Source organism: Ranitomeya imitator, chromosome 1, assembly GCF_032444005.1.
Source record: "Ranitomeya imitator isolate aRanImi1 chromosome 1, aRanImi1.pri, whole genome shotgun sequence".
Lineage (NCBI taxonomy): Eukaryota > Metazoa > Chordata > Amphibia > Anura > Dendrobatidae > Ranitomeya > Ranitomeya imitator.
This window is the reverse complement of record NC_091282.1, coordinates 833,075,968-833,101,263: the sequence shown is the minus strand read 5'-3', so window position 1 is coordinate 833,101,263 and position 25,296 is coordinate 833,075,968. Positions and strand designations below refer to the sequence as shown.

The following is a 25,296-nucleotide window of genomic DNA, read 5'->3' as shown; positions in this document are numbered from 1 at the left end:
GATCTCTGGAGATGGACTTGTGACCTTGAGATTGTTGATATTTTTCAATAATTTTAGTTCTAAGTCCTCAGACAGTTTTATTCTACTCTTTCTGTGCTCCGTGCTTAGTGTTGCTCACACAGAGACCCAATGCAAAGATTGAGTCTCTCCTTTTTAATCTGGTTTCAGGTGTGATTTTCATATTGCCCACACCTGCTACTTGCCACAGGTGAGTTTGAATGAGCATCAGATTTTTGAAAAAAAGCTGTTTACCCACAATTTTGGAAAGGTGCCAACAATTTTATCCAGCAAATTTTGGGGATTTTGTGTGAAATTATGTCCAATATGTGTTTTTTTCCTCAGTTATTTTGTATTGTTCCAATAAACACAAAGGAAATAAACATGTGTATAACAAAATATGTGCAATTGCAATAATTTTCTTGGAGAAATACTTTGTGTTCTGGAACAACTCCAAAGGTGCCAACACTTTTGACCATGACTATATGTCAAATGACGTAAATGTGAGTAAGGACTGAGCAGGAATGAGACCTCGATTAATGGACACCCAGCCATGCCAAGCTATATAAATGTAATGTCCAGCTCAAAGAAAGTAAAGTCACATCCTTATTTGCACAAAGCGCAAAAACATAACTATTAACCTCTGCCTGTTCTGTACCTCCATGATCTCATGAATCTTGAAAATTTCCCACTGCGATAGCGATGATATCAGAAAGGTGAAGTGAGTTAATTGGCTGTGAACTCCCAGGACCTTTCTGACATCGCCAGGTAACAGGAGTTCACAGGGAGACACTGAGCACATGCCTAGACCCATTGTGGGACAAATGGATTACCATCTTCTCTGTGGAAAGGCAAGGAATATGGTTGTTTGTTATTTTAATTCTTTTGCAGAACACAATAGCGTCTGTGGAATGGGCGATGTCGTAAGTATGATTTAATTTAAATTAAGTTTTATTAAAAGAGTCTGTGTCATTCTTTTAGTTAAAGGACTTTATTTTGTGTGTGTGTGTTTTTACACAATATGATTATGGGGTTAGTTATGGGGGCATCTTATTGATGCCTCCCCAATGCCATTACTAACCTCGGTGCTTGATGTCACCTGACAATACAAAGGTGACATCAACCCCACAACTATCACCCCATTTTCCACCACTACAGGGCAAGTGGGAAGAGCGAGGATAAATGCAAAAATTGGCACATCTTATAGATGCGCCTTTTCTGAGGCAGCTGAGAGCTGATGTATTCATGGCCCCTTACTAGGCTATTAATATCAGCCCACAGCTGTCTGCATAGCCTTTGCTGGTTATTAATTATAGGGAGACCCTACATCATTTCTTTGGGGTGGTCCCCATTTTAATAGGGGGTCCCAAGCTACCTAAACAGCTGTGAGCTAATACTAATAGCCTGGGAAGCTCCATGGGTATTATCCCCTTCCCAGGCTATAAACAACTGCCCGAAACCGTTGGCCTTCTCTTTGCTGGTTAAGAAAATTATGTGGGAGCCCACATCATTTTTTTCAGAAAAATAATCTTTTAATAGTTAAATACATGTACAGTAAGCTGCACACACCGTGCTAAATGTATATGTCACTCACATCTACAGTGGGTACGGAAAGTATTCAGACCCCTTTAAATGTTTCACTATTTGTTTCATTGCAGCTATTTGGCAAATTCAAAATAGTTCATGAGTCTTCTTGGGAATGATGCAACAAGTTTATCACACATGGATTTGGGGTTCCTCTGCCATTCTTCCTTGCAGATCTTCTCCAGTTCCATCAGGTTGGATGGTGAACATTGGTGGACAGCCATTTTCAGGTCTCTCCAGAGATGGTCAATTGGGTTTAGGTCAGAGCTCTGGCTGGGCATGTCAATAATGGTCACAGAGTTGTTCTGAAGTCACTCCATTGTTATTTTAGCTTTGTGCTTAGGGTCATTGTCTTTCCAAGTCTGAGGTCCAGAGCACTCTGGAAGAGATTTTCATCCAGGATATCTCTGTAATTGGCCACATTCAAGTTTCCTTCAATGACAACCAATCCTCCTGTCCCTGCAGCTGAAGAACACCCCCATAGCATGATGCTGCCAGCACCATGTTTCACTGTTGGGATTGTATTGGGCAGGTGATGAGCAATGCCTGGTTTTCTCCACACATACCACTTAGAATTATCACCAAAAAGGTCTATCTTTGTCTCATCAGACCAAAGACTTTTATTTCTTATAACCAGTGAGTCCTTCATGTGTTTTGTAGCAAACTCTATGCGGGCTTTCATATGTCTCGCACTGAGAGGCTTCCGTTGGGACACTCTGCAATAAAGGCCTGACTGTTGGAGGGCTGAAGATAGTTGACTTTGTGGAACTTTCTCCCATCTCCCTATTGCATCTCTGGAGCTTATCCTTAGTGATCTTGGGGTCCTTGTTCACCTCTCTCACCAAGGCTCTTCTCCCACAATTGCTCAGTTTGGCTGGACGGCCAGGTCTAGGAAGACTTCTGGTGGTCCCAAACTTCTTCCATTTAAAGATTATGGAGGCCACTGGTCTCTTAGGAGCCTTGAGTACTGCAAAAATTCTGTTGTAGCCGTGGCCAGATCTGTGCCTTGCCACAATTCTATCTCTGAGCTCCTTGGCCAGTTCCTTTGACCTTGTGATTCTCATTTGGTCTGACATGCACTGTGAACTGTGAGGTCTTATATAGACAGATATGTTTCTTTCCAAATCAAGTCCTATCAGTTTAATTAAACACAGTTGGCCTCCAATGAAGGAGTAAAACCATCCCAAGGAGGATCACAAGGAAATGGACAGCATATGACTTAGATATTAGTGTATGAGTGTCTGAGCAAAGGGTCTGAATACTTATGACCATGTGATATTTCAGTTTTTCTTTTTTATTAAAATTGCAAAAATTTCTACATTTCTGTTTTTTTCAGTCAAGTCATGAATTGGCCAATTTATGCGCTAAGCATTCTCAAATTTTCCTATTTCTAGTGCAGTAATGCAATTAAATTTCATATTTCATATTTGCATGCTATGGCGCTACAGAGTGCTGCTTTATTTGTTTGATTGCATATGAGTCAGTGACTCTAGGTAAGCACCAGTTCACACTTAGTTTATGTTTGTGACGGTCAGTTTTTTGAAATTTGTATTCATTAGCCTTCTGACTGAGCACTCTGCCTCTTAGCCACAGACGTTTTTAATTACAGCAGGACCCTACTCCTCCACAGAGATATAGATTTCAGTTCATGAGAGGATTCACAGGTTCCCATACAGATGAAGACTTTATTCTAAGAGAGGAAAGGCAAGTGTTCATTGTTCAACCACCACAACCCCTTTGTATACCAGACCAATGCCCGGACCCCATAACCTCCCTCTCCAAGATCACTGAAGGGGGGCTTAATAGTCTCCTCTTCAAATCGCACCTCACCACCTGTGCGATTTGAAGATCCCATCCCACCTCCTCCCCAATCTCACCACCACACTTATGACATCCCTAACCCACCTCTTCAACCTATCAATAACTTCTGGCACCTTCCCTTCTGCTTTCAAACATGCCACAATCACGCCTATCCTTAAAAAGCCAACCCTCGATCCAACAGCTATGTTCAGCTATCGCCCAATATCGCTGCTTCCATTCGCTTCCAAAATCCTGGAGCAGCACATCCATGCTGAACCTTCCTACCACCTCTCATCTAACTTGCTCTTTGACAATCTACAATCTGGTTTCCGCCCCCATCACTCAATTGAGACAGCCCTGACCAAAATCACTAATGACCTACTTACAGCGAAAGCTAACGCAGAATACTCTGTACTCCTCCTTCTAGACCTGTCCTCCGCTTTTGACCCAGTTGACCATTGCCTCCTACTACAGATCCTCTCCTCCTTTGGCATCAAAGACCTCACCCTATCCTGGATCTCCTCATACCTTTTAACCGCACATTCAGCTTCTCCCACTCCCACACTACCTCCTCATCCCACCCTCTCTCTGTTGGAGTCCCCCAAGGCTCTGTTCTAGGACTCCTACTCTTCTCAATCTATACACTTGGCCTGGGACAACTCATAAAGTTCCATGGATTCCAGTACCATCTTTATGCTGATGACACACAGATCTACCTTTCTGGCCCAGACGTCACCTCTCTGCTGTCCAGAATCCTGGAGTGTCTATCAGCCATATCCTTTTTCTCCTCTCGCTTCCTCAAACTCAATGGGTACAAATCTGAACTCATCATCTTTCCTCCATCTCATAGATCTTCCATACCTGACCTATCTATCGCAATTAACAATATCACGCATTCCCCCGTACCGGAAGTCCTCTGCCTCGGAGTAACCCTTAACTCTGCCTTGTCCTTCAAGCCACACACCTAAGCTCTTTCCACCTTCTGTCGCCTCTAGCTCAAAAATATCTCCAGAATCCGTCCTTTCCTTAACAGTCAATCTACTAAAATGCTTGTGCATGCCCTCATCATCTCCTGCCTTGACTACTGCAACATCCTTTTCTGTGGCCTCCCTGCTAACACCCTTGCACCTCTCCAGTCCAACCTTAACTCTGCTGCCCGACTAATTCATCTCTCTCCTCGCTACTGCTCCGCTTCCCCCCTCTGCAAATCTCTTTACTGGCTCCCATTCCCTCAGCATATCCAGTTCAAATTACTAATACTGACCTACTGTACAAAGCCATCCATAACCTGTCTCCTCCATATATCTCTGAACTAATCTCCCGATATCTTCCCTCACGTAATCTCCGGTCCTCCCAAGACCTCATTCTCTCCTCCACACTTATCCGCTCCTCACCCAAGTGCCTCCAAGACTTCTCCAGAATATCCCTCATCATCTGGAATTCTTTACCCCAACACATCCAACTATCAGCCACTTTCGGATCCTTCAGACGGAACCTGAAAACCCACCTCTTCAGGAAAGCCTACAGCCTGCACTGACCCTGCTGCCTCCTCACCACTATCGAAGCTACCGCCTCACCAACACCGGAGCTCCTACAGCCCTCAACCTATTGTCTCCTTCCCCACCATCCTGTAGAATGTAAGCCCGCAAGGGCAGGGTCGTCACACCCCTGGATCAGTGTGTAATTGTTAGTTTGCTTACTGTAATTGATATCTGTAATTTGCATGTAACCCCTTCTCATGTACAGCACCATGGAATCAATGGTGCTATATAAATAATTAATAATAATAAAATAATAATTGTTAGGTCCTGGAAACGATAAACGCCTTAACGTGGCTTCCAGGTACACATGAATTGGCCAATTTATGCGCAAAGCATTCTCAATTTTTCAGATTTCTAGTGCAGTAATTCAATTCAATTTTCATATTTCATATTTGCATGCTATAGCGCTACAGAGTGCTGCTTTATTTGTTTGATTATGCTGTGTGTGATGTTAAGGTGGAGGAAGAAAAGGAGAGGCCACTTGATGCAGCGCTTGCCATTCACTGTAGCACATGCTCTTTCTGACCCTCATCTACAAGGCATACAACTGGGCAGCTACCAAAGAAAGGGAGTCAAGTAGCCCATCCAGTAACAGATATATGTATGGATAGGACTAGTGATGAGCCAGCACTAAAATGCTCAGGCGCTCGTTGCTCGGGTCGAACAATTTGTAATACTCGGGTACTCGTACAGAACAACGAGGCCTATGTGTCTATAGGAGACCCGAGCATTTTTACCTCGATCCCCCCCTGGGGGTCCATTTAAGGTCTAAAAACATCTGAGAATGATGGAAACACTACTCAAATGACAGGGGAACAACATGGCAAATGTCCCTGTAAGCGTTTCTGACTCCTAGGTAACAGCTGTAAACAATGTTGTCAGAGTTTCATGTTATTTTAACAGGCACACCAAAAACATACAATAATGAAACCAAAATGGATTTTGCTGGGAAGTATGTTAAGGCACATCCTTTCCAGGGTAATGACTTGTATATAAGGCAAAATAATTAACCCCAAACAAAAATGTTCCTCCACGTTTCATGTGTCTTGGCAAGCTTTCCACCAGTCTTTCACGCTGCTTTTGGGTGACCTTATGCCACTCCTGGTACAAAAATTTAAGCAGTTCTTCTTCGTTTGATGGCTTGTGATGATCCATCTTTCTCTTGATTACATTCCAGAGGTTTTCATTGGGGTTCAGGTCTGGAGATTGGGCTGGCCATGACAGGGATTTGATGTCTTGGTTCTTCATCCACACCTTGATTGACCTAGCTGTGTGGCATGGTGCATTGTCAGAACTCTGAACTTGTCCCTGTGGCCGTTCTGTCTGCAGAGCGAGAACCTGTCCCGGGAGCGGTCCTGTTGGCACAGTCTGAACTTGTCCCAAGTAGCCATCCTGCCCTATGGCGAATCTGAAAAAATGTCTCTGCCTTTTGGGGTCTGCAGATACTGGAGTGGCACCTGGCAGCTATTTGCCACACAAGTCTGTCTTCACCACTAAAGGCTCCAGCGAACACCAAGGTAGCTGCTTAGGGATGATTCCAGGGTAGCTCAGGTCTGTGGCAGTGGGTCCATGAATCACATGCGCTACCTTGGAGTGTAACAGTGCATAGGATGGAATACACTATCGAAGGAACAGGACCAGGACCCGGATGGGGTACATTATCCATAGAACAGGACCACGTTGGGGCACTTTACACCAGGAAGGGGACCAGGATGGGGCACGTTATTCCAGGATGGGGAACAGGATGGTGACCATTCAATCCTAGGAAGGAAATCTGAATAAGGCACATTCTATCCCAGGAATAAAACCAGGATGGGAGACGTTATACCAAAAAGGAGGCCATGTTGGTAGACATTATTCATGTAAGAGGCTCAGGAAGTGGGACATTATTACTGGAAGGGGGCCTAGGATGGGAGACATTATACCTGGAAGGGGCCAGGATGAGGAACATCATTATATGAGGGACGAATATATGTCTATAACACCACCCATCTTGAAAAGTTTTCCCCCTCCCATATACTAATGTGCCACAAACAGGGAGTTGATATCACCAACCATTCCCATTTTAAGTGTATACATATATATATATTTATAATTGTCTAAGGCCGGCTTCACACTTGCGAGTTTTACGGACGTAAGAGGGCGCCCTCTGCTGGTTGTCCTCATATGAACTCGAGCCTGGGAGCTTTCTAGGAAAGTTCCCACGATCTAGGAACAGCCAGCAGAGGGTGCATCACCGCAAATGCAGGTAAATATAGGTCATTGACCTACTTTACCTACATTCTCCGGGGTTTTGCAGACATGAGCAATGTTGCATTAGCAAAGCTCGTGGCTTCAAAATATTTTATCCCCTTCAGATGGATTTACATCGTTGGACTTTACAGATCTGCGGAAGGTAAGGATATTGGTGGTTTATTATGTTTTTTTTGTTACAGAACAAGGGTCTTCAGTGATTGGATTGGGCGTTCAATAAAATATTAAAACAACCTTTGTTTTTATTTCATTAAAATAATGTTTAATATTGTGTTTGTGTATTTTTTTAACCCTTTACTAGTATTGGATTAATAATGGATAGGTGTCAGAATTGACGCCTCTCCATTATTAATCTGGCTTAATGTCACCTTACAATAGCAAGGTGGCATTAACCCTTCATTACCCCATATCCCACCGCTACACGGGAATGGGAAGAGAGTGGCCAAATGCCAGAATAGGCGCATCTTCCAGATGTGCCTTTTCTGGGGTGGCTGGGGGCAGGTGTTTTTAGCCAGGGGGGGGGGCAATAACCATGGACCCTCTCCAGGCTATTAATATCTGCCCTCAGTCACTGGCTTCACTACTCTGGCGGAGAAAATTGTGCGGGAGCCCACGCCAATTTTTTCCGCCATTTAACCCCTTAATTAACTAGCTAGAGCGGCCAAATTTTGCATAGACACACTACTGACATTAGTAGTGTGGAATATGCAAAAAAAAATGGTGATATGAGATGGTTTACTGTATGTAAACCAGGTCTCATATGATGTCGGGTTTAGGAAGGAGAAAGCAAAAGCCGGTAATTGAATTACCGGCTTTCTGCTATATCGCGCTGGATGAAATATTAATATATATACATATATGTGTCTACTGACATATATATATATATATATATATATATATATATATATATATATATAGACAGTATATATATATATATTTTTTTTTAACACATGGATCCCTTGTATATCCGTATGTCGGTTTTGCAAGCCTGCGATAAAAACACGCAGTACGGATGACATACGGATTACATATGGAGGATGCCATGCGCAAAAAACGCTGAAACACCCTGCCTATGGAGGAGCTACGGACCACTATTTTCAGGACTTTTCAGCGTATTACGGCCGTAATATACGGACCGTATTTTCATACGCTGAGTGTGAAGCCGGCCTAAGGGGTACTTCTGTCTGTCTGTCTGTCTGTAATGGAAATCCCGGGTCGCTGATTGGTCTTGCCCGGCTGGCCGCGACCAATTAGCGAAGCGGTGTTTAAATTCAGCGCCAATGTCAGAATCCATGGCGGCAATGACGTAGCGGTCTCACGAGACCGCTACATCATCACGTGTTATTGTCGCAATGCATTCTTGGGACCAGAGCGTCGCGACTAGCATCGCTAAACGCCTGGGCTGGATCCGGGGGCCGCCGGAAGGTGAGTATGTAACTATTTTTATTTATTTTTTTTTTTTTAACAGGGATATGGTGCCCACATTGCTGTATACTACATGGGCTGGGCAATATACTACTATGCATATTCTAGAGTACCCAATGCGTTAGAATCAGGCCAGCATCTATTATCCATATAAATGGCCCACCCTGTATATAAAGAGCACAGTGAATATCTTCAGCATTCTCTAATATTAGTGTTCAAATCTCTGCAGCTGCATGTCTAGCAGCTATTCGACAGCCACATCAAATGCAGGGATTGCCTGTTCGGTGGAGACTCATAGTATTCAGGCACACCGAAGATACTCAGCACTTAGCACCCGAGCGTGCTTGGATAACACCTTATCCCAGAGGCGTATCCAGGGAGGCAGCCGAGGCATGTGCCCCGGGCGCAGCCGACAGGGGGGCGCCAGGGGGCCGCCTGATGATGCGGCGGTTCAAGGAGGCTCCTCATCGGCGACATTCTGCCGCCCCCACAGTCTGAGATAATCCCGCTCTCTGAGCCGGCTGTCAAATTGACAGCCGGCTCAGAGAAAGTGCTGCGCGTCGTCATCAAATCCCAAGGTGTACAGCGACGCCGCGGCTGTGCCGACGATGTCGCTAGTACCCTTGACTTGCCTGCTGTGAATCTGTGATCCCTTCAGCCCTGACGACCGCTGAGGCGCCGCTGACACTTCTGCATCAGTGAAGCGCCAGCAGCGGTGACGTCACTCTTCACAAACACAGCAGGGCAAGCGAAGCACAGGCTGCTGCGTTGCGGTGTTGTTGGACGGTGGTAAGCGTGTTCCAGCTCCAGACCGCGGGTACCGGCCGGGTAATGGAGCTGAAGACACCTACCGAACTTAGAATCAGATGTTTGATATTTAATGGGGCTGGTTGGGTTGGGGGGGTCCGTCGGCTATATGGAGCCTGCAGCCAGGATAGGGAGGGAGAAGGGGCCAGGGGCAACGGTCGGTAGTAAATTGTGTGTGTATACTCGTATATAGAGGTGCTGTGTGTGTGTGTTGTGCGTGTGTGTGTATAAAGGTGAGAGGTGCTGTGTGTGTGTTGTGCGTGTGTGTATATGGGTGAGAGGTGCTGTGTGTGTGTTGTGCGTGTGTGTATATAGGTGAGAGGTGCGGTGTGTGTGTTGTGCGTGTGTATATATATAGGTGAGAGGTGCTGTGTATGTTGTGCATGTGTATATAGGTGAGAGGTGCTGCGTGTGTGTTGTGCGTGTGTATATAGGTGAGAGGTGCTGTGTGTGTGTTGTGTGTGCGTGCATGTGTAGCGCTGCGGGTGAATGTGCAGAGACGTAAATGGTTTTGTGTGTGTGTACAGGGAGGAGAGGTGGGGTCAATAATTGGGATGGAGGGGGAGGAGGAAATGATGGATGTGGTGGAATGGGCAATGATGGGGGTGGGGGAGAGGAAATGATGGAGGTGGTGGAATGGGCAAAGATGGTGGTGGGGGGAGAATGCAATGATGGTGGGGGAGGAGGAAATCATGGAGGTGGTGGAAAGCGCAATAATAAGGGGGGAAGAAATGATGGAGGTGGTATAATGGACAAGGATGATGGTGGAAAGCACACTGATGAAATAGGAGGGGGAGAAAAAGATGGAGGTGATGGAATGGGCAAGTATGGTGATGGCAGCGGAAAGGACAATGATGATGGTGGTGGAAAGGGCAATGATGGGGATGGTGGGGAAAGAAAATGATGGATATGGTGAAAAAGGCAAAGGAGGAAATGATTGAGGTGGTGGAATGGGCAATGATGGGAGTGCTGGGGAAGGAGGAAATGATGGAGGTTGTAGAATGGGAAATTATGGGGTGGTGGGGTGAAAGCAATGATAGTGGCGGTGGAGAAGGCAAAGATGGAGGTAGTGAAGAGAGCAATGATGGGGTGGGGTAGAGGAAAATAATGAGCATATATGAGGAAACAGTACAGGGGAATTGGGGGCATGTATGAGGAAACAGTATGGGGGATGGGTGCAGACAGTATGAGGAGCGACGGGGGATCTATTTGGACACAGTATGAGTAGCGATGTGAAAAATGTATGTAGACAGAGTACGGGGAGGGAGGGTGATGGGATGTGTGCAGACAGTATGGGGAGTCAGGTGAGCAGGCAGTATAGAAAGTGAGGGGGTGAATATATGAGGAGACAGTATGAACAGGGGGATGTGAGAGGAGACAGTATGATGAGGGAGGGGAATAGTGTGAGGAGACAGTATGGGGGGAGAAAAGTGAGTGGGCACAGAATAGAAACTGAGTAGTGGGGCGTAGCATGGGGGGGACAGTGTAAGGGCACAGCCAGGAGAGAGCAGTATACCAAGGAGGGGGGAGTATAATGAGAGAGTACAGTATAAATACTGGGCCCCATAGAGGGGACACAGTGTGAGAGGACAGTGTGAAGAGGGGCCGGGTATGGAAAGTACAGGTCAGTGTGAAGAGCATGTACCATAAGAGGGACAGTGTGGGGGTCATGTTTTTTGCAGACAATATAGTGAGGGTCAATTTTTTTTATTCAGAAGCATTATAATGACACTTGTATCTTTAAAGGCATCATGTGATTTTCTGCAAAAGAGCGGAGAAGATGGAAATCTGCAGAGACGAGCTGTGGATGAAAAAAAACATCATGGGGTCTGGACAAGATGAAGAAAAGGAGAATGACTCCAGAGACTACGTCATCTACAAGGTACCTGGATGTAAATGTTATGTGATACTAACTCATGTTTTTATTTATGTTAAGAGCATTAAATGGTATGTCCAGGTTTGTAATGAGTCTGCAGTCATTCTTTGTGACTGCAGACTTCAGAATTCTCAGTGTGCGCTGCACGCTGTCAAGATTCTCTCATGCTGGCGATTTACATACATGCGGTCACATGCTGACTAGACATGTGTGGCCTCACTCAATGAAAATGAACTGAGCGAGGCCGGGCACGTCTAGTCGGAATGTGGTGAAGTATACAAATCACATACTTGTGTTGACATGACTGTCCACAGGCAAGGGAGAATCCTAAAAGTGTGCAGTGCATTAGTTGTGAGAATTCAGAAGCCTGCGATGTCCGGATTCAGCTCTGCAGGTTCCAGTAGTCATCGCATGGACACTTCACTCATATGCGACTTTCATACTTCTGGTCCTGTCACGACGAGCTTCTCTTCTGCTTCTCTCAGTTTTTCACTGAACATCAAGAGTATTAGGAGAGCGGCTCATCGGTACATGACTAAGGGCTCCTTTCCACTTGCGAGATAAACGTCCGAGTCTCGCATGTGAAAACCAAGTTCTGGCGCCGGCACTTGGGAGCGGAGCGTGCAGCTCCATGTATTGCTATGCCGCCGCACTCTCCGCTCTGGAGTGCTGGTGCCAGAGCTTGGTTTTCACATGCGAGACTCGGACGTTTATCTCGCAAGTGGAAAGGAGCCCTAAGTGTGCAAATCGCATATGTCCTGGGGGGAGCGCCAAAATGAATTCTTGCCCTGGGTGCCAGAAACCCTAGATATTACTGCCTTATTCGAAAACATTCACTTCACTATAGGGCATACTTCCCAAATTTAACGACATGGAGTGATACATGTTGCCCGACGTACAGTTATTGTGCCCCTACTGAAACCCCTTAGTGTTCTCACCCGCTATATACCAATTCCATGGCTCCCATAAAGTAGGATTCCCCAAAAATCCCTCACAGTATAATGAACGACCACATACAGAATATTCTCACATTCCTCCACAATATGACACCACAAACCCCACACAAAGTATGATACCCCACAGCTTCCTATATATTGTCACCAGACCCCCCCAAAAGTTTGATTGCCCCCCAATAGCCCACCCACACAATATGATGTCCACCACAGCCCCTGAACAGTAAGGGATCATTCACAATCCCCCACACAGTATGATATCCACATAGTATGATGTCCCCCACAACCTCTCATTCAGTATAATGGCTTCCATAGTATAAAGTGCACTAAAAGCCCCATACATTATGTCTACCACAGTATACAATATTCCCCACAGCACATTGCCTACAAAAGCCCACCACACAATATGATGCCCATCAAAGCCCCCCCATCCCACACATTCACACTCTGCAGTCTCCTTCATAGCAAGATTGTCTCCCCAACATTCTGCCACCCAACGTTCCCTTTGTGTCTCCAACCACCAGCAGGCTGGAAGTAGCTTGAGTCCTGCTATAAAAAAATGGTAGAGCAGTTACAGTAGCTTTTAATATAGGGTACCAATTGAAAAGTTTTGTTTCTCACATTGATATGGTGGAAGCAGTGATAAGTAGTGATGGGCGAACCCCTGGAGGTTCGGGCCCAGACGAACAGGTAGGAAAAAAAAAAAAAAGTTTTGTTTGGGTGCCAGAACAGTGCCCAAAACTGGACCATATTCACATGAATGGGCGGGCCTGAACATCCATTGTTTGCCAAACTCCTGTACATGACAGCATGGCAAACACTGCCTCTGATCGGTGCAAAATCATCACTGGTCAGAGCTGTGGTTCCCACGCTGTCAGATGACAGCATGAGCCCGCAGCTTGCACTACTACTCCCATCAGCCTACGCCCGCTCTTGCCAACACCTAGAGCAGGCACCAGCTGATTGGAGTATTCGTCAGCCAGTGCTATAATTAAAGAACAAAGTGGGATATTTTTTGATAACCAGCCAGGCAAAATTGACAGCCTCAGGCTGCAACACCCAGCTGTCAGCTTTTTTATGGATGGTAATTAAGGACAGATGTGTCCCCATGCTTTCTTTATTTAAAAAAAAAAAAATTAAATAATGGCATGGGGTCCCTCCTATTTTTGACAACCAACCAAGCTAAAGTAAAGCTGTGGGCTGGAATTCTCAGGCTGGTAAGGGGCCATACATATTGCCCTCCCATCCACAGACTAAAAATACAGATGTCACATGGTGAACTCACCGAGCTCAGCGTTGCACAGTGAGGCTCACAATGCTAGCAGTGATCTCGCCGCAGTTCATTGGCCCAGGTATGAACACCTCAGTGACCTGCTGTAACCGCGACAATGGCGCCGCTAGTCACAGACTGGATTACGGCGTAGGACAGAATGACACAGGTGAGCGATATGGTTTTGTTTGTTTTTTTCTAAATTTATTGCGTAGGCCGATTACGGTTATTAGTGACAGCAGGCATAGACTGATGGGAGTAGTACTTTGATGGGGCATCAGACAATGCCCGTGACCAGAGGTAAACCTTTTACCTGCAGTCACAGCTGCAGGCTCATGCTGTCATCTGACAGTGTGGGTACTGCAGCACTCTGACTTGCTATAATGATCTTACTGCTGATCAGAGTCACTGCACCAGAAAACACCTGGTGTTTGGGGTGCCAAACCTGAACAGTAACAGACTCCCTGCAGAAATCAGTGTTTGGGGTATATGTATGAACAGTAGGTATTCAGTACAGACCCCGAACTTTACTGTTTAGGTTCACCCATCTCTAGTGTTAAGCATTACAAAAGATATGAATCCACTGCCCCCATACATCCCAAACTTGTGGAATAAGTAACAACTTCATAGTAGTATAAAAAGTTTTATTTTATGAAAAACTTGGTCATTACAAATGCATACAAAAATACCCATGTACTCTGGCTTAGAAAGCGGACAGTGAATCAATTAACACAAGTTGCATATGAACCTTATCTGAATACAGTAACATAATAAAAGTGCAATAATGAAGCCATATCATAAAAAGCTCCCCCACACAAACTTAGGGGCTGTATACATCCACATTGCAACAGTCTCAAAATTGCTGACGATGTGCTATAATCCAAGATCCCATTTATTCCACTGGTGTCAGCTGGTTGCTTCTTGTGATACAGCGAGCATTGCAGTATGGCTTACCATTAACAAACTATGATACAGATGTGTACAGTTCCCAAAACCAAAAAGGAATGATTTCTTTAGTCATTTGAACTATGGGCCCATGCATACACTAAATGCATGAGGCAATGTAATGGTGTGGTATCATAGTAAACAAAGAAAAACAAAAACTCTCAGAAGAGTACAGTCACAGATAAAGATCAAGTTTAAGGCACGTTGGCACACAATGTTCACAAAATTCACTATAAATCTATGACAGCATTTCCATTCAATAATACTGTAAAAATGGTCACATTTAAACAAAGTACATTTGTGCTTCACAGCCCCCCAAAAAATATAACCTCATTGACCTCACACCAACTTTTATACAGAGAAGGCTCTCTTATTAAATACAAGTCATAAGGCATTTGATGTTTTTTTGGTGTTTATACATTATATATTGCTTTTTGACAAAGCACATTTATGCAATTCTTCATCAAGAGGTCATTTCACAAAATGTCCCTCAAAGTAAGGTTTCCTTAACATGCATGATTGAGGTAAAAGTCTAGCACAGTAAGGGTCTGGCTGCAAGAAATGGCTCAGTAAGGTCCTCCCTTGGTATACAGCAACAAGTTGTGATAGACCTTGGTTTAATCAGATTGTCTCAACCCTAAAACAAAGATCGTGTCTAGTTGGTCCACCAGACAAGCAGTGTTCGTAGGGATTAGAGTATCAAAGGATAGTTTTAAAGGTCTCAAAAATAAGGCAACAAGCTCTTTGGTACAAAATCTTAAAACCACCCGTCGTGCAGATGACCAGAATCTTACAGCCCTGGCCTTCAGTGTCCAGAGAATCATTAGTGGCTACTGGATCATCTTTCTCCAATCCAGTCCCCTCTGCGTTACTCATTTCAGGGACCCTCGCCATGTACGGACTGAGTTGCAAGCTCACTTTTATGATAAAAGATCCCCAACTGCAAGAAGACCACCCCCACTCCTGATTTGGCCTTCAGTCTCATCACACACTCAGATGCAATGAGCCATCCTTATGGAAGGATGGGGGCACTTTCATTTTTTTGCAATTATTTCTTCAAGTGAAATGTAGATACAATTCTGCCTCTTGAGCACCATCCTTCAACAAGTCATACAACGAGGACGTATATCTGGAGTGGGTGGATTTGGATCAACCTACCGAAAAAAAAAAACAAAAAAAACATTGTATTAATTTATATTATGTCAATATTCAGTTTTAAAGTTTTAAGTTACTGAAAACATGCCAGCAAGTTCTAGACAGACCCTGGTCATCGAATGGTTCAGAAGCTGGGTACTGCAAATCTGCCCTCTATGTGAATCAATAGAGGGCACATGTGCAGTACCTAGCCACAGCCACTATTCCATTGACTGAGCTGTGCGACAGCTGAGCTATTCCAGACGGCACCAAGAACATTAATGGTTGGGTGATGGTGTAGCATCCTCAGACAATGACCTACCCAATGAAACAAGTTGAAAACAACCTCTTTAAAGGGCCCAATATCAGGAGGCCAACTTTGCGATATAGGATCTGTGGGCAGCGTACCTAGCTGCAATTACAGGGATTGAACAGATCAAAAGTGGAGAAAGACCACAGCCTTGTGATATTGCGCACATCCTCGTCTAAGGGTTTGTTCGGCCAAGTGCATTATATGGACAGCACACAGCAATTATAGCCAATGGCCCGAGTTCTAGTATGAACATCTGAAGCCAGCCTAAAGATGAAACTGGTTGATAGACACCACATGTATATATGATTGTCATTGTGATTTAATGACATTAGCTACAGGGTACAACGTATTTAGGAATCAGGGGGTAGCATTTGTTTGGCCAAAAGTTTGTGAGGAGACCTTAAAAGGAAGACCAAACCAAGTTTCAAAATTAAAGCTTACCTCCGAGTAGAGAGGAGGAGGTCTGTTCCTGAACTCCTGGACATAGGCATAAAATGGTCCCTCTAGAATACAGCCCATACTAGCATGCCGTGGAGGAGCAATCCGGTTTTCAACTTCCTCTTCTGACACAATAGCAGAGTATTCAGGAGGAGCTACAAGAAGAGATCATACATTAAATTACTTCAGAAAGTGTTACAGAGCTAGGGGAAAGAGACAGGATTGCTCAGATACTTACGTTCTGGTTGCTCTGGGGCAGTCAAGTATCGCCAGTCCAAATTAACACTATACTGACTACCCACACTGGACGTTCGGCTCCCAAAAGGATGGAGTGGAATAGTGCCAATCACCAATGGCAGCTCCAAGAGCAGTTTTGAGGAGCCAGGAATTTCTACACAAACCTAAACAGGCAGACAAAACACCACACTTTATAACATGTTCTCTACCTAATAGTCCCAGTGTGCTGGGGCAGATTTACTAATCTATACAAGAAAACTAAACCTGGCATTTGCAATCTGAGTTTTAGGGGCAATACAAGGGAGAATTGTGGCAAACTGGCAATAGTGGACCTGCTTAAGGGCAGTCAGACAGCCATACAAGTCTGAGAGATAGGAACATGAGCATGGACTGACAAGTGGCTCTCCTGACCAGAGCGTGACTTCATCTCTATGGAGCAATCACATTCAGTAGGGAGGACCACCGACCCGTCCATGCACCGAGTTCTGATCTCTGCCTGATTTATATGGCCATCTGACTGCACTCATAGTACAATTATTTAATGTGAGGCAATTTTTACCTTCAAAGCGTATTCTACTTTAATTATTCGGCACTGTATAATGGAGGGTCCAAGTGGAGGGATTTTTAGAGCTCTCCCATGCCAAGTCTCCCGCTTTCCTGCAGGAACAGCATCTCCAGCCAAAGTAGCCACTACAGATTTCTTCTGTTTCAATGTGCCACGGGCAGTGAATGTCTGAGATTGTATTATGGCTGCTTTAGGCACAACTGTTCGACTGGTGCAATTGTCAATCTCCGCAAAAATCGGAATGACTTCACCTAAAGAAAAACAAAAGAAAAGTTAGCCTGCTTCTAGCCCCTTAAATTGCCATCATTTGGCATAATGTTTAGAAGAAGCCAACAGAGCTGATACTGGGTGTCCCTGCTGGAACTAAGAAGACCCCATTCATTATTGCATTTGCTTGGCGCCATATTCATCTCTCCCTAGAAGTTATCCACTACTTGGACAACTCACACCCCAAGGTTTGACCCCAATAAAAAAAAAAAAAAAAATCTTCTACTCCTCCAGTGCTGGCACTTACGCTCCCTGTGCTTTTGGACAGTGTTTGACTTATGACCCCCAAGAACACAGGAGGAGGGCAGCTATTGTTTTATTTTATTGGAGCAAAGCATGGGGTAGTTCTAGTGGTGGACAAACCCTTTAAGTCTATCCAGAGTGCCAAAGTGTTTTCTTCCGAGAAGATGCAAAGCTTGTTGTCAATGTACTTTAGAAAAAAAGTTTAAGGAAAAGCACAGCTTGTGACTCGTGCCCAAAGTGGACATCTGTAATCACCACATCATCCAGGTTTCTAAATGAAACTTTCTTAAAGGACAATATTACTGGAAAGGTGACATAATACATGAAAGGGGGCTGTGGCAGATATCTAAGAAACTCGTCTGCATGTAGAAAAAGCAGTGCCCGTACCTGGAGTATATCCCTTCCGGTCAATCTTGGCAGTGACAGTGACTTGCCCCAAGTTGCAGTACCAGGCATGGGCAACCTTCTCCTTAGTGCCAGCCTGAGGAGCCTGAAGAAAGAAAATGGCTTTACATCACTTTGGAGAAAAACGAGCTATAGTAGTCTACATTTAAGACATGGAGGACAGAACCAACCAGCTGCTATGGTCATTCTAGGACTACCAGACGTTCTACCATGCCAGGACACCACCTTGCTCTTACCAGCAGGTCTGGCGTGTTGATATCAATGGGTTCAATCACAGTAAACTCCTTCTTTGCCTTCTTCACTGTTGACCATGGGCGGTGCAGTTTTGCTTTGACCCAGTAGCGAACACATCCGTGCTTTCCCTCAAAGGAGGTCACCAAGTTCCTGTAAGACATGCCGCGCAGTGATCGTGAGACATCTGTAAAACTGCCAACAACCGGAATATGTTTACTGAGAAATCCCCATCCAGCAATTGGCACTCCTCCATACTTTCTGTTCTCTGGCTACCGACAGGCTGGCTCCTCTAACGTTACAGTGGGGGGCACTACACAAGGAAGACCATACACCAAGGGAAGAGCGACGGGAGGAGGTCCGCCACCTGACATGCCAGCGCCATCTCACCCATAAGGTGCCAGGCTGGCACTATAGCAGGGTATAAGCACATACTCACTCAGGCAGCTGAAAGGTGAAGGGAAACTCGTGCTTTCCTGCTGGCAGAACATGAAGGGCACCATTGTCTGTGCAGAAACAAAACAGAAATAGAAGTGCATGTCAGCCACTTGTTACCACACTTCCTCCCACAAGCGTACACCATCTCCGCTTCCTGCTTAAAGGGACACTTGACGGGACCTTTAAATTTGGGGGCAGTCACATGCTGATAACAGAGCAGTGGCCGGCGCCTCACCTGTCTGCAGTAGCGTCTCCCGCAGCTGCAGGTACTCCACCTCATCGCTGTAGTTCTGGGTGTACGCCGTGCTGGAGCCGGCGCTGCGGGACTCCGTCCAGTGCACCTTGGCGTAGCCGCCAGCGTGCAGCTTCACCGACTCCACCTTGGTGGCGCTCACGAGCTCCAGCAGCACCGTCCCGGTCACCGAGGCCCCGCTGCTGAACACGGGAGGAGCGGCTTCTTCGGAGCAGTCCAGGACCACGAGAAACTTCTTCACTTTATCAAAGATCATCCTGCCTGCAGCACTGCTACGCCTACGTCCGCCGGTGATGCTGTGTGAGTCTGTGCAGCGCCGCCCGACACCGTCCCTTTATATAGGGGACTCAAGGAGGCGTGTCTACACGTGATCAACAACACTGCTCCAGCCAGTGGGGAATCAAAAAGGGTGTGGCTGCACGGGGCGCACCCAATAGGAGGAGGTTGCCTTGTGCAAAACAAGCCGAGTCCACACACCCTGCCGTCAGACGAGGTCCCGGAGCTGCAGCTTCAGCACTCCTGCGTGACCGGTCCAGCCTGTACCATGTACTGTGGGGAAAGGTCATCCTGCGGCTGCTGCCCGGCTCTGGGACTAGGTGCACACAGCTTTAAGCCCCCTTTATATATACTTTCGGTACCGGAGCTGTCGGTGTCTCCGTGACCGGGAGAAGCGGTATGGTTCTCGTGGTTCCCAGGCGACAATGATGGGAGTTCAGCAGCCGCTGTCTACATAGTGTATAAAATAAAGAATTCAAAAGAAAAATGGCGTGAGGCTAAGTGCCAGATTTGACTCATCTTATTAACCATTTCTGTGGCACGGGAAGGGGGTCACTATCCCTGGCCCCTTCCTAGGCTGTTAGGGTATGTGTCCACGGTCAGGCACAGCGTCAAACACGCAGCGTCCAGATGTTACAGCATAGTGGAGGGGATTTCATGAAATCCCGTCTCCACTATGCGGTAAAACACGCAGGCGGCAGACCCATGTAAACGGACATGCGGCACGTCTTTTCAGAACGCAGCATGTCTGTTTACAGTGCTGCGGCGACGCACCGTAAATTTCCCATAGATAATCATTAGATGCTGTAAAATTACATCTAATGATTATTGAAATGCGTAGAAACGCTGTTAAAGCAGCTTACTACGCATGTCACATGCCGGCTTACCTGTCCCGTCTCTGGAAGCCCCGCATCCACTGCAGTTCTCACGGTAAGGGCTTGTTTCCACTTGCAAGATATACGTCCGAGTCTCGCATGTGGAAACGAAGCTCTGGCGCTGGCACTCCAGAGCGGAGCGTGCGGCCGCATAGGAACACATGCAGTCGCACGCTCCGCTCCGGAGTGCCGGCACCAGAGCTTCGTTTCCACATGCGAGACTCGGACGTATATCTTGCAAGTGGAAACAAGCTCTTAGATAAATTCTCGCAATAGCTTAGCTTATCGCGAGAACTGCCGTGCACGTGACCGGGGGTTATCTCGGGTCACACTAGGCTGGTTCTCACGGTCAGCTGACCGTGAGTGCTAGAATGTAGGTGATCGCTGGAGAGTTATCTCCAGCGATCATCTACAAGCTCTGCTATGTCTAAATGTCAGGCATCCAGATGTAGCAGAGCTGGACTCGTCGTGGGACACTTGTTATGGGATATCTGCGGACAGGGAGTATGAATTTGGTTTGTTTTTTATTTTGCTTTTTTGCGGGACGAGGGTCTTCAAGAGGATTGAGCGTATAATGAAGATATAGTCAAAAAGTGTGTGTAATCATTTCATTAACACCTTAGCGACCGCCGATACGCCTTTTAACGGCGGCCGCTAAGGGTACTTAAACCACAGCGCCGTTAATTAACGGCGCTGTGGAAAAAGTCCATAGCGCCCCCCAGAGGCCGATTTTCTCCGGGGTCTCGGCTGCTGAGGGTAGCCGAGACCCCAGAGAACATGATTTGGGGGGTTTTTAACCCACCCCGCATTTGCGATCGCCGGTAATTAACCGTTTACCGGCGATCGCAAAAAAAAAAAAAAAAAAAGCGATCTCTTTTTAATTTCTCTGTCCTCCGATGTGATCGCACATCGGAGGACAGAGAAAAGGGGTCCCAGGTGGCCCCCCAATACTCACCTAGCTCCCCCGATGCTCCTCGTGTCTCCCGGTGGGCGCCGCCATCTTCAAAATGGCGGGCGCATGCGCAGTGCGCCCGCCGGCCGGCACCGGGAGAATCTTTGGGGTCTCGGCTGCCGGGGGTAGCCAAAACCCCAAAGAGCATGATCGGGGTCGGTATTACCGACCCGTTTTGCGATCGCCGGTAATTAACTGTTTACCGGCGACTGCAAAAAAAAAAAAAAGTAAAGTGTAATTCTCTGTCCTCTGATGTGATCGCACATCAGAGGACAGAGAAATAGGGGGATTCGGGGACCCTAGCATACTCACCTAGGTCCCTGGATCCTCTTGCTGCTCCTCCTGGCCGCCGGCAGCAGAACATGGCGGACGCATGCCCAGTGCGCCCGCCATCTGTCTCCATCTGCCGGCCGGCAGGAGAACAGCAGTTGGGGCTAAAATTAGGAGTAGGGTTAGGGGTAGGGTTAGGGGTAGGGTTAGGGCTAGGGTTGGGGCTAAATTTAGGGTTGGGGCTAAATTTAGGGTTGGGGCTAAACTTAGGGTTAGGTTTCTTTCACACTTACGTCGGTACGGGGCCGTCGCAATGCGTCGGCCCGACATACCGACGCAAATGTGAAAATTGTGCACAACGTGGGCAGCAGCTGTAGTTTTTCAACACATCCGCTGCCCAATCTATGTCCTGGGGAGGAGGGGGCGGAGTTACGGCCACGCATGCGCGGTCAGAAATGGCGGATGCGACGTACAAAAAAAGTTTCATTGCACTTTTTTTGTGCCGACGCTCCGCCAAAACACAACTGATCCAGTGCACGACGGACGCGACGTGTGGCCATCCGTCACGATCCGTCGGCAATACAAGTCTATGGGCAAAAAACGCATCCTGCGGGCACATTTGCAGGATCCGTTTCTTGTCCAAAACGACGGATTGCGACGGAATGCCAAACGACGCAAGTGTGAAAGTAGCCCTAGGGCTAGGGTTAGGGTTGGGGCTAAAGTTAGGGCTAGGGTTGGGGCTAAAGTTAGGGTTAGAGCTGGGATTAGGGTTAGGGTTTTGATTAGGGTTGGTATTAGGGTTAGGGTTGGCATTAGGGTTACGCTTGGGATTAGGGTTAGGTTTGGGATTAGGGTTAAGGTTAGGGTTGTGATTAGGGGTGTATTGGGATTAGGGTTAGGTTTGAGGTTAGGGTTGAGATTAGGATTAGGGGTGTGTTGGATTTAGGGTTTTGATTAGGGTTATGGTTAGGGTTGACATTAGGGTTGTTTTGGGGTAAGGGTTGTGATTATGGTTAGGGTTAGTGATTAGGATTATGGATCAGGTTGGGATTAGGGTTAGGGGTGTGTTGGGGTTAGGGTTGGAGCTAGAATTGGGGGGTTTCCACTGTTTAGGTACATCAGGGGGTCTCCAAACACGACAGCCAATTTTGCGCTCAAAAAGTCAAATGGTGCTCCCTCCCTTCTGAGCTCTGCCGTGCGCCCAAACAGTGGGTTACCCCCACATATGGGGCATCAGCGTACTCGGGATAAATTGGACAACAACTTCTGGGGTCCAATTTCTCTTGTTACCCTTGTGAAAATAAAAACTTGGGGGCTACAAAATCTTTTTTGTGGAAAAAAAAATATTTTTTATTTTCACGACTCTGCATTCTAAACTTCTGTGAAGCACTTGGGCATTCAAAGTTCTCACCACACATCTAGATAAGTTCCTTGGGGGGTCTAGTTTCCAAAATGGGGTCACTTGTGGGGGGTTACTACAGTTTAGGTACATCAGGGGCTCTGCAATCGCAACATAATGCCCACAGACCATTCTATCAAAGTCTGCATTCCAAAAAGGCGCTCCTTCCCTTCCGAGCTCTGCCGTGCACCCAAACAGTGGTTTACCCCCACATATGGCGCATCAGCGTACTCGGGATAAATTGGACAACAACTATTGCAGTCCAATTTCTCCTGTTACCCTTGTGAAAATAAAAACTTGGGGGCTACAAAATCTTTTTTGTGGAAAAAAAAATATTTTTTATTTTCACGACTCTGCATTCTAAACTTCTGTGAAGCACTTGGGCATTCAAAGTTCTCACCACACATCTAGATAAGTTCCTTGGGGGGTCTAGTTTCCAAAATGGGGTCACTTGTGGAGGGTTTCTATTGGTTAGGTACATCAGGGGCTCTGCAAACGCAACATAATACCCGCAGACCATTCTCTCAAAGTCTGCATTCCAAAACGGCGCTCCTTCCTTCCGAGCTCTGCCGTGCGCCCAAACAGTGGTTTACCCCCACATATGGGGTACCAGCATACTGAGGACAAATTGGACAACAACTTTTGGGGTCCAATTTCTCTTGTTACCCTTGTAAAAATAAAAATTTGGTGGCTAAAAAATCTTTTTTGTGGAAAAAAAAAATATTTTTTATTTTCACGGCTCTGCATTATAAACTTCTGTGAAGCACTTGGGCATTCAAGGTTCTCACCACACATCTAGATAAGTTCCATGGGGGGTCTAGTTTCCAAAATGGGGTCACTTGTGGGGGATTTCTACTGTTTAGGCACATCAGGGGCTCTCCAAACGCGACATGGCGTCCGATCTCAATTCCAGCCAATTCTACATTGAAAAAGTAAAACGGCACTCTTTCTCTTCCAAGCTCTGCGGTGCGCCCAAACAGTGGTTTACCCCCACATATTGGGTATCGACGTACTCAGGAGAAATTGCACAACAACTTTAGTGGTCTAATTTCTCCTGTTACCCTTGTGAAAATAAAAATTTGTGGGCAAAAAGATCATTTTTGTAGAAAAAATGCAATTTTTTTTTTTCACGGCTCTACGTTATAAACTTCTGTGAAGCACATGGGGGTTCAAAGTGCTCGCCACACATCTAGATAAGTTCCTTAAGGGGTCTAGTTTCCAAAATGGTGTCACTTGTGGGGGGTTTCCACTGTTTAGGCACATCAGGGGCTCTCCAAACGCGACATGGCGTCCAATCTCAATTCCAGCCAATTCTACATTGAAAAAGTAAAACGGCACTCCTTCTCTTCCAAGCTCTGCGGTGCGCCCTAACAGTTGTTTACCCCCACATATTGGGTATCAGCGTACTCAGGAGAAATTGCACAACAACTTTTGTGGTCTAATTTCTCCTGTTACCCTTGTGAAAATAAAAATTTGTGGGCAAAAAGATCATTTTTGTAGAAAAAATGCGATTTTTTTTTTTCACGGCTCTACGTTATAAACTTCTGTGAAGCACATGGGGGTTCAAAGTGCTCGCCACACATCTAGATAAGTTCCTTAAGGGGTCTAGTTTCCAAAATGGTGTCACTTGTGGGGGGTTTCCACTGTTTAGGCACATCAGGGGCTCTCTAAACGTGACATGGCGTCCGATCTCAATTCCAGCCAATTCTGCATTGAAAAAGTCAAACGGCGCTCCTTCACTTCTAAGTTCTGCGGTGCGCCCTAACAGTGGTTTACCCCCACATATGGGGTATTTACGTATTCAGGAGAAATTGCATAACAAAATTTATGGTTACATTTCTGTTTTTACACTTGTGAAAATAAAAAAAATGGTTCTGAATTAAGATGTTTGCAAAAAAAAGTGAAATGTTCATTTTTTCCTTCCACATTGTTTCAGTTCCTGTGAAGCACGTAAAGGGTTAATAAACTTCTTGAATGTGGTTTTGAGAGCCTTGAGGGGTGTAGTTTTTAGAATGGTGTCACACTACATTATTTTCTATCATATAGACCCCTCAAAATGACTTCAAATGTGATGTGGTCCCTAAAAAAAAATGGTGTTGCAAAAATGAGAAATTGCTGGTCAACTTTTAACCCTTATAACTCCCTAACAAAAAAAAATTTTGTTTCCAAAATTGTGCTGATGTAAAGTAGACATGTGGGAAATGTTATTTATTAACTATTTTTCATGACATATCTCTCTGATTTAAGGGCATAAAAATACAAAGTTTGAAAATTGCAAAATTTTAAAAATTTTCGCCATATTTCCGTTTTTTTCATAAATAATCGCAAGTAATATCGAAGAAATGTTACCACTAACATGAAGTACAATATGTCACGAAAAAACCATCTCAGAATCAGCGGGATCCGTTGAAGCGTTCCAGAGTTATAACCTCATAAAGTGACAGTGGTCAGAATTGCAAAAATTGGCCTGGTCATTAAGTACCAAATTGGCTCTGTCACTAAGGGGTTAAAATACTTTTTTCTAGTGTCTGTGTTTTATTTACACTTTA

General features: G+C 45.7%; 1 protein-coding gene across 1 annotated transcript; it reads right to left on the bottom strand.

Annotated features, from left to right (window-relative positions):
* Positions 1-14,133: 14,133 nt before the first annotated feature.
* Positions 14,134-19,295, bottom strand: ARRDC2 (arrestin domain containing 2). Its single transcript, XM_069740616.1, has 8 exons — positions 18,958-19,295; positions 18,724-18,790; positions 18,290-18,437; positions 18,036-18,138; positions 17,133-17,389; positions 16,575-16,737; positions 16,340-16,491; positions 14,134-15,605 (listed from the first exon to the last, which is right to left on the bottom strand). Exons 1-8 carry the CDS (start codon positions 19,229-19,231, stop codon positions 15,552-15,554), a joined length of 1,218 nt encoding a protein of 405 aa, XP_069596717.1. The 5' UTR covers positions 19,232-19,295; the 3' UTR covers positions 14,134-15,551.
* Positions 19,296-25,296: the final 6,001 nt, after the last annotated feature.